The sequence below is a fragment of the Chondrus crispus genome, genomic scaffold, assembly GCF_000350225.1.
Source record: "Chondrus crispus Stackhouse genomic scaffold, scaffold_85, whole genome shotgun sequence".
Taxonomy (NCBI): domain Eukaryota; phylum Rhodophyta; class Florideophyceae; order Gigartinales; family Gigartinaceae; genus Chondrus; species Chondrus crispus.
The window spans coordinates 5,007-20,141 of NW_005178764.1; the positions used below are offsets into that span (position 1 = coordinate 5,007).

General features: G+C 49.7%; 2 protein-coding genes; both read right to left on the reverse strand.

Annotated features, from left to right (window-relative positions):
* Positions 1-2,746: 2,746 nt before the first annotated feature.
* On the reverse strand, positions 2,747-3,999 carry CHC_T00007782001 (hypothetical protein). XM_005711500.1 is given in 2 exon segments: positions 2,747-3,741; positions 3,742-3,999. The coding sequence occupies 1 exon segment, from the start codon at positions 3,997-3,999 to the stop codon at positions 3,742-3,744; it is 258 nt and encodes an 85-aa protein (XP_005711557.1). The 3' UTR covers positions 2,747-3,741.
* Positions 4,000-6,616: 2,617 nt separating this feature from the next.
* CHC_T00007783001 (hypothetical protein) lies at positions 6,617-7,111 on the reverse strand. The gene has a single exon (XM_005711501.1). It carries the CDS (start codon positions 7,109-7,111, stop codon positions 6,617-6,619), a length of 495 nt encoding a protein of 164 aa, XP_005711558.1.
* Positions 7,112-15,135: the final 8,024 nt, after the last annotated feature.

A 15,135-nucleotide genomic window follows, 5' to 3' on the forward strand; every position in this document is an offset into this window, starting at 1 on the left:
CGGCGCGTGGGGAACGGTGTGGAGCAGGGCGTATGCAAGAAGGTAGAGAGAGCGGGGAACAATAAGGGTGGGCGGTGGAGGGTCCAAGGGGGACTGGCAGGGGCGGCGCATGGGGAACGGTGGGGACCAGGGCGTATGCGAGAGCGTGGAGAGGGCGCAGCACGACAAGGGTGGGTGGTGGAGGGTCCGAGGCGAACTTGCAGGGGCGGCGCGTAAACCTGCCTTGCCGCGTTCGAGGCAATTGCGGGAGAGCGGCTTGCATCCTGGAAGGAAGGGCTTGGATGGGATGTGAATGGGCGTTCATGGTGTCCCTGGAGGGATCGGATGGCAAGATTCGGTCAAAAAACCATAAGCCCGCCTTTTCGGAGGGATTTGAATGCAGTTAATCTGCATTCTTGCCAAGTGGCGGGTTCGTTTGTCATGGAAAAACGCTCTGGCAGAGCGACTGGAAAGCTTTATTTTTAAATCTATCCACTACTTTCAGAGATAATCAGCAAGGAGATACTCCAAGGACTGAAACTTGGCCCCTTACGTGTACAAGAATCTAATTTTTTGGGAATTTATTTGAACAATTAGGGGTGACCGACGAGTTGGGGGGGGTGACCGATAATTAGGGCAACCCTCCTTTATGCCGAGTGAGACGTCTCATGAATTTCAAAATATTTCGGAACGTTTATCTCAGTAAATTCAAAATCAGTTTTGCACGTACACGCATCCCTCCAAGCATGGGATTGCATCAAAGCCTCATGGACCTGTAGTTGCTGCAGCGAGGCATGCGGGAGCGGGAAGCATGGTCGCTGCGAAATATGTAGCACTCTACACTGTCTGGACTAGATCTCACTCCACTTCCTACAGTATCGATCAGATCCGCATTTTGCATCATACGGTAGTAGGTAGATTGTTGAAGCACCTTGCTGTTACCTTGCATAACTGCATTGTTGCAGTCAAGTAAAAGCAACTTAAACTCTGCCCTTTGGAAAGGTGACAGCGAGGATGTGACGCAGAGAGTGGACGTATGTCGGAGTTGTGCTCAGTGAGCGCTCTGTGTTCAGGAGGGGCTTCCAGTCAGCAATCAAAAGGTTGATTGCAAACCTATAGCATCGATCCACGGGAGCATATCTCCTGATTTACGCTACATAACCCCAAACCCATTCGCGGATACAGTTTCTCCAGCTCAATTCATATCCATACACAGAAATGAGAAGGAGGGGGCTAGTAGCGATTAAGAAAGCTGGCTTCAAACTACAACAAAAACAGAAGCAGGAGGCCATTTTTTCGCAGCCGGGGCGGGGCCTCCGAACTTGGCCAGGATTTCCTCCCGCCATAAGTTTTATTATTTTGTTTTGGGGTTCTTGCAGGATTTGCGTTGACCACCTTAAAGGCTTCGTCGTGTATCGGATACCATCACGTTTCATACATAGGGTGAGTGATAGAAGCCTGCGAGATGGCAAATCTCGAGAGCAAATCTCGAGAGCAAGAATGGCAGCACCACCCGACAAGGTGGCGAAGCTAGCGTTGTGTGCAAAGCAGTCGACACAGTTTACAAGACCAATCGCCAGCCATGAAGAGCAATTTATCGGCAGAGTGAAGCTACTGCCAAAGTCTTGGACAAAATTCCATCTTTACATCTCTGACCACTCGTTGATGCAAGAAAAGTGCTATATAGCTTCTCCATGCTTTCCTTGTTCCTTCATGTCCCACAGCTTCAGGCCGTCTTTACCTCATCCTCAAGATGGCTCTCCCACGGGTTTTGTCACTTGTTGCAACTCTTCTCATGTCATCGATTGATCTCTCAAGCGTCCCGGCCGTCCGTTTCAATACTGCATTCCGAATGAGCCCACAAACGTCTTGTCCAAACGTGTGCCGTTTTGCGCTTTGCAGTCCTGAATCTATTACTCTTGGCGCCCCAGATACGGCTGTCGGCCCGACTATCTGCCGTAGAGACCAAAATATCGAGTACATCTTGGAAACAGGCGAAGCCCGTGTCGTTCAAGGAGGATCTCGAATTCCAATCTCCCAGTGGCGCCCCGAAGGCTTGCGGGTTCCATTTAGTCGTGACTTCTTTTACGCGATAAAGCTCCCAGGTGTCCCTCGTCTGTCCGGTGTCGCTTTCAGACCGCCGCAGGAAAACCAGTACAGATTTATTGATGATCTCTGTATCATCCTGCCGATAAAGAGGTATCAGCGGGAGTTAAATGGCAGACTTTATGGAGTCAACGCGGGGAGCAGTAATGACTGTCTAGCCGTGTCGCTAAGGGTACCTTCAGTTGTCATCGAGTTGAACTGGTTCTCGGGAGACGATATGGACCTTTCTGTTGTTGAACCAGGAGGATTCAGAATTTCTAGCAAGCAGAAAACGTCGAAGTGCGGAAGGTTGAATAGAGACAACGGTATTGACATCTGCGGCCTTTTCGACAGAGCGAAAGAACGAGTTGAGTACAGTTTGCCTTGCCCAGAGTTCCAAAATGGGACCTATACCGCCGTGGTGAGGCACACTGGAAATTGTGGTAGTGGGTCGACTAGATTTGTGCTTCGAGTTGTAGTGAATGGAACTCTTTCAAAGAGCATTAATGGAGAGTCAAACAAGAATAGGGGCGCCAAAGTTGCAACTTTGAAGTTCACTCTACCGTAACATGCCTATCTTTCCGATGAGAACGCTCATGAGCTGTAAGACAATCGACGGGTATCACGTCAGGGGGGTTCTTAGTTGTGAATATCTTCTTCCGATTAAGGGTAAAAGAGGACGAGAAGTTTAGTAGAGTTTATTGTCATGTGGCCATTTTGCATGTTGTAGTCGACAGTTCCGATACTTTGTGTTCTCCGTAGGGCTCCAGAAGATTCAGCAGTTATATCAGCGTTCCACGTGGTAATAAACAGTACGAGCTATGGCCTGCAAAGTGGGGTTATGCCTCCATGCTACGTCATTCCAACATGAACCGTAGCGAGGTTACTCTCTTGCCACCGTCGGCATTTGAGACCCCCTTCTTTATGGCCTTCAACCGGCCATTCACAACTACTCGAAGTTCATATGAGGTCGGTCCGCTACCACAATTACCACCATGCTTCAACACTGCTCTGTATCTTCCCGTCTTAAATCCGTTGCATGGCAATTGGTAAATGATCCTTTCCTGGCCCGAATTGAACACGCCACAAGCATCCACATTCTGGTCACGAATGAGTCTTCCGCAGGAAGACGCGCGATTCTTATTGTCCACTCTTACATTATCAGGCTCAATGACTGCCAAATCCATATCGTCTCCAGAGGTCCAGAAGGCTTCAATGAAAATTGTGGGCGATTGCAGTCCGACGCTGAGACAATCCTGCGGACTGGTCGCCTGTCTCACTCTCTTCTTCCCGTTCACTATTCTTTCGTAGCTTCTAATAGGAACCACAACACAGACGTTGTCCAAGAATTCATTCTGATTCCCCACTGCAGGAAGCCTCGCAAGACCAGAAAGACCGCGACCGGGTATCGCATCGGCGAACAATGCGCCTGACTTGAACGGTACTTCGAGGCCTTCAGGTCGCCACTCCGAGATAGGGATAAGATCCCCTTCGGAATCTTTGATTCGAGCTTCTCCTGTGGACAGAATTTGCTCAATTTTCTGATCGCGGCGGCATATGGGAGAGCTAAGAGCTGTATTCGGAGCGGCGAGAAACGATGTCTGACTTCCGCGGCAAATAACGAAACGGCACTTGCCACGACCGCACCTATTCCGACGCTGCTGCCGTTCGGCAACTTCACCTAGATCGATAGTGAGAGCACCAGAGGCGATAAAGACAGAGAGCAGCACTGCTGAGATGAGGTGCAAACGAGTCATTGCGAGCGGGAAGGACTTCTCCAAACGAATGTACGGCTTTTGATTCTTCTTCTTCTTCTCCGACCAAGAAACCACAGTCTCTCGTATTTGTAGTGCGGTGCACAGATCTACAGACGCACTTTACGGCATATACGCGTTCTGTGTGCATGGACGGTTTGTGAACATCGAGCAGAAGCATGTATCCTCGTCACCAGTTCGTGACAGGTATGAGCGATTGCTTTACTGGATGCTTATTTGACGTAGAATGATAGAATGCAGTTATGATTGGATACATGGCTCAAATTTGGGTACTTCGACGCTTTGGCGAGCGCCCGATGGGCACATAAATTTATCAATACGGGAGATCTCACTCTAGATGAACCATATGAATGAAAGATCTTTAGAATTCAGACATCTCTCTGTGGTTACCTATTCTTTGGCACCGTTCGCCTATTGTTTGCTTACAAGGCATTAACACGGCGGATCCGATACAGACTCCAGATTTTATGGATGACTGGCACAATTGCTTTCACACTGCATGTGATATATGCCACATGTGCATATCCTTTTCCATTACCCAACGCACCCCCTACGACCTTGTGCTGCATTGAATGTGCACATAACTTTAGCTGTTCGTGCTCTCCCCCTGACAACTCTTTGGGTATTCTGCCTCCAATGGGGCACAATATTCGTACCCGTTTGCGGGCACTGTCGAATCCCTCGTTCCACAACACGTCCAAGGGGATGTCAAGTACTTTGCGCTTTCCCAGCAAAAATAGCTCCATAGGAGCCCTGGTCTTCTCTACACACCTCCAGTTTCGGGGAAGAAGGAGATGCCTGTGATTTTGCTATCTTTTCAGCAAGTTGATGTAAGCAATTCCCGGCGAAACTTTGCTGTCTGGCCTCCCTCCGTGCAGTACAGCTGCGTCCAGTATTTTGGCCATCAGTACACTTCTGCTCAAAGTGGCCTTGTATCGGCTGTACATCATTCTACTGTTTGCATCCCAGTCGACTGGCTCTCCCCCAAAGCACACTGTATCGCACCGTAGCACCAGAAACTAGAAGACCACAGGAGGCGTGCGTTACGGCTAGGGCGTCTCGTGGACGGGACAGCGTGGAAACAAGACATGCGCATGGGGTGCGGTGCATTATAAGGTGACGCTGTAAACTAGTTTTGACATGAAACAAGTCCAAACCCCTGCGTCACAGTTGACTTCTGGTAACTACATCGTGGTACCCTCTTTGCTGACTGGAACCCTGGCGCTAAATGACTGCATACTGTACACACATACTATATTATAGTATCGTCTCGATAGCACATGATCTTACAATAAACCGACGCTGGAAAAGAAAGCCCCTCCTGGATACTCTGCCGCACCAATGGCCGGCAAACGAACAGTACCCGTGCGTCTAGCCCCTCGTCACTGAAGCAAGCAAAGCACTTGGAGGCAGCATCACACTACCCTGTCATAGCAGCGGGGCCAATGCCCTTACTCTCGGTATTCCGGCAGCCAGTTGACGGCATTATCCCTCCTTGCGACACATCGCACCATGATACCGCCTCCCCAGTACCAAGATTCCGATGCCTCCCCCTCCTCCTGGCGGAGGCGCCGTCACCACTTTATGTCAGGTCTGTCTCTGCGTAGGTGTGCCTACCCTTCCAAGGTTAAAGCGTGATGCACCATCTTGTGAGGGGAACCACAGTTTCATGTGGGGCAACCCTTGCTAAGCTCTTGCCCTCCACTGCCAAAGGTTTTTTGGTGAAAGTATTGTTTGAATTTTTGGATTTCAGCGAAATTTACTACAGTAGTGTCTATTGAGCAATGCGCCTAGTTTGAGAATTTCGCTTCATACATTATGAGGCATTTTTCCCCATATTATTTAACAGGATCCTTCCGACGCCTAGTGTCTATGCACCCAATGGGTGAATTCCGAAATGGCCGGAAAACCAAATTACACAAATATTGACCAATGAAATTGCGACAAATTTGTCGGATTCTCTCCAGATGCGAATTTCTGTAGAGGGATCAGGGACTCCTTTACAGTTCGGCAGTTGCTCCGCCAAATTTCCCGCGATCCAAATACAGGGGGGTGGTCGCGATATAGTGCCATATTTGTTAGTGCCAGACCCGATATAGTGCTACCCTTTTGCAATTGGCACGAATTTTGAGCCAAAAACGAAGGGTCTCCAGAGAGGCAGTTGGATGGACGTACTGCCCGAGAGCCGCTGGCGCCGCGGAAAGATATTATGCAGTTTACTCACTCGAATAGAGACTATGGCGGAAAAAGGCAGGGTCGATGATGCAATTGGACATCTGCAAGTGTAGGCTGGAAAAAGGAGGAAGTGAATGCGACGACGGCTCGGCAGCAACTACCCTTCGAAGGGTAATGATAACATAAATGCTTGATTAGATCTGTCTGTATTGAAGATACAGACTCAAGTCTAATCAAGCATTGCCAAGTATGAGTGATGGCGTCCTGCGAGCGGTCTTTCAGAGCAGTGATGCAAGGAAGTGGATGCAAAAAAGCCGTTATATCTCATTATCTTACAGTGCCTGGTTCGATATAGTGCCGTTTTCGGCCCACTAGCACAGGGTAGCACTATATCGCGACCCCCCCCCCCCCCCCCCCTGTACGGCATTTCTGCGCACCACCCACCATCTGTGACTCCCATTTTCTTGCGAATGCCTTATTCATAGCGCTCCCGCCAATTCTCTAGGGAAACGGGCGAACTACAGTTGGAATGTTTTTCATTTCCGGGGTGCCGCCACATTTGGTGATTTTGGGAAAATCACAGTTTCGGAATGCACCCATTATTATCCATCATTGACAGCTCGCCCGCCTCCTAACAGGATTAGCTTCTCCTTGTGGGCATCGCTCATACCTATAGGATCAATCCTGTCATCATAAGTAGTTTCAAAGTGGCATGTGTTCTCACCACTCCTCATTATGAGCGTCATCGGCGGCTTCGTCGGTACCCCCGAACAGTTATACTTGGACAACTTCGACATGGCCATCACACGCCGGCTGCTGTCGATCGTGAGTGCCCGACAGACTGGCGGCCATTTTGAGGCCCTTCTAGCATAGAAAGAGCAGACACTTAAACCGGCTAGCACCGCGAAAAGGACGGCACCAGACCCAATTAGGAAGAGTTCATTGACAGTAGCAATCAATTTCTTATCCGAGAGTAGTTCACCCTGCTCACATTGCATCTCATTTGACAACCAACGCACTTCGGTCGGCGACGTTGTCTTCTTACCTACTTTCCAGGCCTGAAAGACGCCCCAAATCTTCCTGAAGTCTGAGAGCATTAATTGGAGCGTGAGGTAGGCTGTAATGGCCTCCCGCCTCGTATCCCATGGGCGTCTCCTGCACATGGCCTTCAATCCGCCAGATTCGTTGCTGATAATGTTGACGCACATTGTGATGTCGCCGTCTTCAACAAACAGATGCACTCCTGCAGTCTCCGTTATCACTGCGTGCGCGTTCTCTCCGATTAGCACTATCGTGTCGTACCCTCTTGACTCCGTGCTAAGTGGTCTGCTTTCAGCTGTAGCGTATTCGCCCCAGCTAAGTTCCCGGTCCACGTGGCGTCCAAAATCTACAGTGAGCCCCTGTGTTCGGAATTCGTCGTCCTGGATTGTCCCTGATGAAACATCGTGTCTAGAGATAGTGCCTAGTGAGTCCACGCCCGTATTACATTCAACTCCCCAGCTGGCTGGATACTCGGGTGACTTTTCGCAGTCAAGAGCCAACCGCGGTCTTCCTAGGAGGCTCACCCGTGCAGTCATCCCGTAGATCGCATACCTCTTCAGGCTTAGAGTGAAGAGTGACCCTGATAATACCTCGACTGCGCTAACTGAAGGCTCCCTTGTCCAGTGTTTCTCGATAAGGACAAAATATTGTACTTCGTTCACATAAATAACCGTGTCGTTCTTGACCATGAGGGCGCCGTTCCTCCCCGAAAACCAGACCTTGTCTCCTTCTCCAGCACGCAACCACTCCCGGAGAGTCGCTGCCGTCAGAAACTGCACGTTGACCGCACTTCTAGCGCTGAGTAACGTAAACCTCTCCTCTTCGGTGACACCCCAAGGCTTACCATCATTCAACTCCCCGAAACGGTGGACGTCGTATTCTGTATAACCAACCCGGGCTCTACGCTTGACTGGACTCCACCTCCCAGTCCTATCCTTCCTGACATCCAGGACCGGGAAATTGGCGTTGCCATCATAACCTGTCGAAAACAATTGTCCTGTAGGGACTTCCTTAGACCCTGAACCGAATTCGATCAGGAGGTCCGCCGCGGCCATGGCAGCCACAAGTAACCCAAGTACCAGTAACATTGGACGGTCCTTCACGTCCTCTTCAACTACTACGGACCCTCTAGTGAATGGCCTAGGTCTCAAAGACACTGCCTGTCCAGCGGCCACGCGGGACCCGGCCCTGAGGGAGATGCCACATGACCACACTTTCGAGACGAGTGTAGTAGCTCCGATACTCACGGTTAAAAATCTAACCACGTTCCACAAAGGGACCCCTATGGCTAGCTCATGAATCATTGCGCACTTGTGTGAGTTTAAAATCTTTTGAAAAAATACCACCTTGAATCGTCAGTAAGTCTTCTTTTTCTTTCGGAGCGGCGGCAGCGCGGCGGCAATCGGGGGCGTTGCGGCTGCGTGTAGGCTTTGGGCGACACAGCGGCACCGGCCAGGCGCCAGCGTTGAGCTGGGAATGTCCGGTGGCTGCGAAGCTGCAGCAAGCGGTAGACCGACGGCAGCTCAGTGGCGGCTCAGTGGCGGCTCAGCGGTGGCTTCGAAGTGGCGGTGTGCTGGCGGCGGCGCAGAGGCAAGTGCAATGGCGAGGCCGACGCTTTGCAGTGCCAGCACGGCGGCCTTGAGGCGGCGGTGTCCGGCGGCGGCACGGCCGCAAGCGCGGCGTTGAGGTGGTGGCACAGTGGGAGCACAGCGGCCTTGGGCGACGGAATGCGGACGGCGGCGTGGCGGCAAGCACGACAGGGAAGCGGCGGCACAGCGGCAGCGCGGATGACTTGGGGCAGTGGCGGTGCGAGGACAGAGAAGTGGCAGTACGGCGGCGGCGCGGCGCTACTATCCCCACTAGAGGCCCGTCAATATTCCTCACAGTTAAACAAATGGCTCTTGCGACGTCGGGGTCGCAAGTGCCATCATTTGCGAGTGAAACAAACACTGAAGCCTTCTGCGCCATCCTAACGACATCTCCGATGCGGGCAACCCATTCGTGACCGGAGAAACCACAGCAACAATGCCACATATGATAAACTACATCACAAAGTTTTGCAAAGAAAATGATGAGGTCTGTTGCCTGTTTCGCCATGCGAACGGCATCAATGCTTTCCTGGCCCCAGGGTCACCACTGCTCTACAAGTGGGGTCACCCTTTTCTTGAACGCCTCACAAACATTAATGGAAAATATACTTTCCCTTTACGTCCCAGGACGAAACCGCCACCAAACGAGAGCTCCTAATGTCCTGAGCCCTACTGTACTCATGAATTAGAGGACCCCAGGACTGCTTACAAATGGCATTTCTTTGTATCAAACACGATCTGAAGATACACGTCACCGAACATTGCGCCTATTATTTGAACGCCACGGTGCATATCCCAGTGACTGGAATCATCAAATTTTATCTCATTTAATGTTCGGAACAAGAATCAAGCGCATGTCCAGAGCGAGCTGCTAGCACTCTCTTTCGTGCAGCAGCTCGGCGCACACTCATGGCTCTTGGGACCACATTGAGATCGCCATAATTACCTATATTCTAGCCAATTCGCGAATAGCGGGAAGCCGAAACGTTGAGTATGTCCAAGTACAGTAAAGTCGCGCGCAGAATCTGATTCTGGACACAGCTTATTCATTAGGTCAATACTTCAAGAGATACAGCAATGTAAAGCTCCCAGATGTTCTCAATTTTAGGCAGGATGGCGTTGAAACCTAAATTAAATTAAATTTGGGCTGTTCAACTCACAGGAGCACTGTTCAAAAAATGGGTGACCCCACTTGTATTATCCGATCAATGCTCGACTGGGTGCGCTCGATCGGGCTTTCATCGCCCTTTCGTTTTCAATTTTATCGTTCCATAACGGTACTGCTATTGCTATCGTTATCTCTTGTTCTATCAATACAAAATCGGAAACATCATCATCACGTCTTCGCAACGTTCAGCGGGCATTCCTATCTCATCAAATCGCGCAGAGCGATGCCGTAGAAGAGCTCGTCGTTGTCCTCATAATCGTTAAGGACGGCTCCCTCGTCGATGTCCATGCCCACCACCAGGTTCTAACTTTCCGTGGCAGGCACCTCGCGCACCATCATGCTTGCGGACAAACGGGACATAGTAGGGTGCTGATTAGTTACATGCTTGTCGCACCCAGGCGTACTTTGTATTTGTCCAACCAGTTTCTATTCACCTGCTCAACGTGAGTGATGTCGAAACTGTCCGTCTTCCATCCAATATCGATTTTGGTGGCTTTCTCATCGGGTTTCTTTGCCAAAGCCGCACAACTTAAGCCGTGCATCTCCTGATGCCCTTCGTGGGCAACTTGTGATAAGGCACCTCCCGGTACGACGCCGAATAACGCTGGCTGTACTGTTTTCATGGTGAACTCACGAATTAGAGTTACACTAGCAAATGAAAGGATAGAAAGAGACGCAGCTCGGCCTCCGAGGCGAAATGCAGTCCGCAAGGCGTGTGCAAAGCGCGGATCGTCCACAGGAGATTTCTGGTTTGACCGAAACAACCCAGAATCTACTGCAGCACTGCTTCCAAAACACTCCGAAATGCTTTTGTTGCTTGTGAAGCTCTGAAATGTCTCGACAATGTCTTTCCTTCTCGTCCCGTATATGTTTCGTAGGCTTATCCGCAAGCAATTCTCGAAGTACTGCTTGTTAACGTTGTAAAACTCCTTGACGTGATCCAAGGCTTCATTTTGGGCGTGTGGGGTAGCTTTTTGTAGAGCTGATAGCACCAGAACATCGAGAAACTGATCGACATCTGGGTAGAATTGATTTGCGTTGAGCTGCACATCCCTCAAGTTTTGGGAAATGAAGCTCCCAAGATGTATTCCAGCCTTTATTCCTGAAGGCCTGTCCTTCAAGCACTTGGACCATAGCACTGCCGCCATACAAAAAAGAGAATTACCCACAGCGGTGCACCTTCCCCCCTCCAACTCACAAAGAAGCGTCTTGGCAGTGCGCACGCGTTCCGTTTCATAACCAGAAGACAGACGGCGCCTTGTATGTCGTCCTTTTAAGCCAACAGCCGTGATGTTTCCGCCAATACCGCCACCAATAATCATGCTTTTGATTTCCGCCAATGAAGGTACTAAGTTGGCTATAGCTTCATTGATTTGCAATTCTGTGTTCTTTAAATCGTCCAGAGACTTCTTCACATTACAAAAGTCACTTCGGAGCTTTCGAAATGGTAGGACTCTCTTCAAGCGTCTTCACAAAACGGGCAAAATCATTGACGTCCGGGATTTGATCGTCTTGGTCCTGGCCAGAACTAATTTGGTACTGAGCCTGTTGATGGATTTGATTTACGCCAAGTACTCCAGGGGCGAGATACGGACCGTGATTCCTGACTGACCATCCGCCGCTGTTCCGAATTCCCATTCCAAGGTTTTTTTCATTGCCGGCATGTGCATGAGGGGAATCAGCTGATCTTAGGCATGTGACATGGGTGTTAACTGGTGAAATATCTGAGTTATTCACGCTTGACACAGGAGCATATCCGCATAACTTTGACGAAAGAGGCGACGGATAGTGTGTCAGTACGCTGGAGGCCTTTTGCCCAGCGGAAAAATTCATATCACCATTGTGTTGCACTTGGGGAATGTACACCAGCGAGAAGCTTGGTGATGAGGCGCTGAGTTCAAGTTCGGTGTACCTTGGGCGGAACTCGCTCTTCGTGTAGGTGTCTTCTGGATGCGCCCTAGATGGGGCGCAACCCTTGTCCCCTTTCGCGTTGGCATTGATCGCCGTTATGAGCACACAACCTGGAGGTCTTCAGTTTTTCGAAAAAGAAGGAAAGAGAGTATGCGCAAGATACCGAGATTGTTAGTCAAAGAGGCAAAAGTAAAGTGTAGAAATATTTCGTCACAGGGGAGGTCTTGATATATTTGTGTGGTTCTCTCCCACCGCCGGCCGTAAAAAGCTTGCCAGATCTTACAAAGTTTTAGACGTATCATCTCCTGGACAATTCGTCACTGTCGCCTTGTATTTTTCGGGAAGAGGTATCCTTCACAGCAGCTGATATTTTGAAGTCAGATGGCGGGGGACGTCTAAATCATATACGGATTGCAGAAATAGCGCTCATCCCTTCGGGCCACAGATGACACTGGGCCGTTCGCAAAGCTTCGCGGTGATTTAACTTCGCCCCGCCCAGTACGTCTTCTCTTGTTTAGTTCGCGATTATATCTTTTTCGGTCATTTTTAACATCTCTGGACACAGCTTCGTCCCAAACTTTGCTTCCGACTTCCATTCCCACCGGCGAGTAGAAGTCAGGAACGATGGAAAGAGGTCGTATAAAATCGGAGACCGCGACAACAGCGTGCGTTTTCTCTCCCGCTTCGACAAAACACCATCGAAGCCAAGGGAAGCCATACTTTCCAAACAAGGAAAGCATCTGTTTGTTCCAATCTGTACTCTCTGTATCTTTAGCGCTTCTCGAGAAATTCTCTACACTTTGCTCATCAATGACAAGCATACGCAGGAGAGCGAGGAATTGGTGTTAATTACGATATCGAAAGTACGGGTTTGCGAAAATACACCGCACTTGTCCCATGACTCGGTCTCCCTCAGTCGCGAACTCGATAAAATCGTATTGAGGTTCTCCATTATAAAATGAATCAGATGCTCTTATGTGCTGTTTGGCGCCTTTCAACGAGTTCAGTGCAAAATTTCGGTCTGCTGACTCGGGTATCCAAGGATAATTGGCATGGATTGTCACAGTTTGACGGGTTTTTATGGATTCTATAACCCGGCGCACTGCGAAACCATCTTTTGTCAAAAGGAAACGCTGGAGGAGATTTTCGAACTCCGTCTTGGACAATCCATCGAGAGTTTTTGGGCCTAAGCATGTATGCCTTGTGGCCAGCAACGTCGTGATCAGGCTTTCGGCGCTTCGGAAGGGAGCTCAGGTGGGCGAGGATTCGAATGGGGCGATCAACTGAGATCGGGACGGAGTCGGAGGGTGAAGGAGAGTTGAGAGTGGCGGCCCCGATCGTGGAGAGGGGGAGGCAGGCGAAGGCAAGAGGTTTTTCTTTGTTGTTCCTTGCCCCTTTCTTTACTCTGAATGGGTTTGATGCTATGCTTAAATGCAGTGGAGTTCGAGCCAGGGGTTTCGAAGAGAGACAGGAAGGTGCGAAGCGAAAAAACCTAAGTGGGGAAAAACAGGTGAAGCGCGAATACGAAACGAAACTACTGTCTTGCATCGTACTGTCTGTTCCTTGCAGAAAGCGACGGCGGGCTACAGCCTTCCTCTGATATTCTGTAGTTTTTGTCTCCGGCGACGGCGCTGTAAGTCTCCAGACTCAGAATCACTTTCATCTGCGATATGCGGATCCGTATTTGGTCTCAAACGATTGTCGATGTTTAGTCGTTCTTCTCGTTCGGCGGAGTTGCGTGCAACCAATGTGGCAATTGATATCCTTCGAATTGGATACATCTGCTCGAAAACACCGAGCTCCCTAACTGAAGATCTTTTTGCCACTTGCGATTCCGCCTCGGCCCTCCTAGAAGTGAATTCGTAGTGGGCCCTTGTTAGGATATGGTGGGACTCGCCGGCCTGTGCGTCGAAATTTGACAACAGTCCACCTGACTTCACATCCCTGATCCAATGCGCAAATAATTTATGTGACTTCAATGTCTGCACGGTTACGCCATCCCTCGATGCCCCACTGTAATCTATATGAGGTTTTTTTCGTCCAAGAGATTTGACATATGTTGAATTAAAGGTTTCCAATAAAACTAAAATCTCGCCTTCGACCTTGTCGTACAAGAAGTACGGTACCTCGTTCACACGCCGAGCGTAATGATGGAGCTTGACATACGCCAACACAAACTCAAGCAAATGAAAAGCTGCCTCACCTGCCGCTCTGCCTGCAATAGTCTTGTTTGAACCGCGGAAAATGAAAGGCAGTGTACATAACGCGGATTTATACTGCACCGCATTAACGTTTGCATGACCGGGAGCGATGGTCGACCCAGCTGGAGGGAGACGAAAATGGAGCTGTCGGATCGTCTGGGAAGCCGACTCTGATTGGCATTGGCTGTACTGACAATCAATGTTGCGTCTGTTGGTGTCAACAATACACTAAAGTATCGTTCAATTGCTCGCAATATATCGGCGGTGATGCCAAGGTCAAAACTGTGAAGACTCTCGAACTTGATCAACGACGAGAGCCCAAATGGTTGATATTTTTCCGATAGGCAGGCCTCGGTCCGACTTATGTTGTAAAGTGCCGGCGTATCAAGGTTCACTTCAAGTCTTGAAATTAGTGCAGGCCTGGGAAGCGAAAGACTGTGCTCCTTCAGTTTAGCTTCATGTTCCCATTTCGTGGCGAGCTTTGCAACACCTTCATACAATGAAGCTGCGTTTCTGGCTGTTCTGGGCTCGGCGGGATATCGCAGTATTTGGTCAAGGTCTGTTCTCTTGGTGTAGCACCGGCAACACGGAAAATTTGCCTTGAGACCGTATCGCATTGACTTGAGAACCGCAACCTCCGGCAGGTCTGCCACGATAGAAACAAGCATTGTAATAAATGTTCTCGGAATCTGGCCCGGAAATAATGCTGTAAGCTTTCGTGCACTTGATATTGGAGTGAGCAGCGCTGAAAGGGACACCTGTACAACTGATCATCTGACGAGCTTCGTAAGGGCCGAGGATAAGTGTCCTTCTGATTTAGAAACGGTGGTCACGACTGGAATAAAGCAGACGTTAACGGCCAATCTTCTCCTAATTTGACTTGGAAAGCAAAGAAGGTACAAAACCACTGGATACATGGACCTCTTATTCAATCGTGTCACGTTAGCCTTGTCTATGAATAATTGAAAGGGTAGAAATAGGACATCTTTGCGCTCCGGATCCTTTTGTAACGTTCCGCGCAAGTACATTAAGTCGTCAGACGTGTAATAGTCATGCACGATACGATCTCCGAACGCGTCGAATTCAATTGCCGGATTCAATTTGATACAATGTGACCACGTCTGCCCTTTTTCTAGTTTCAAATGTTTTGCACTCTCTACCACATGCTGAATGGTGGCCTTTAAGTCCCGTACCAATGCGAAGTAGTTTGG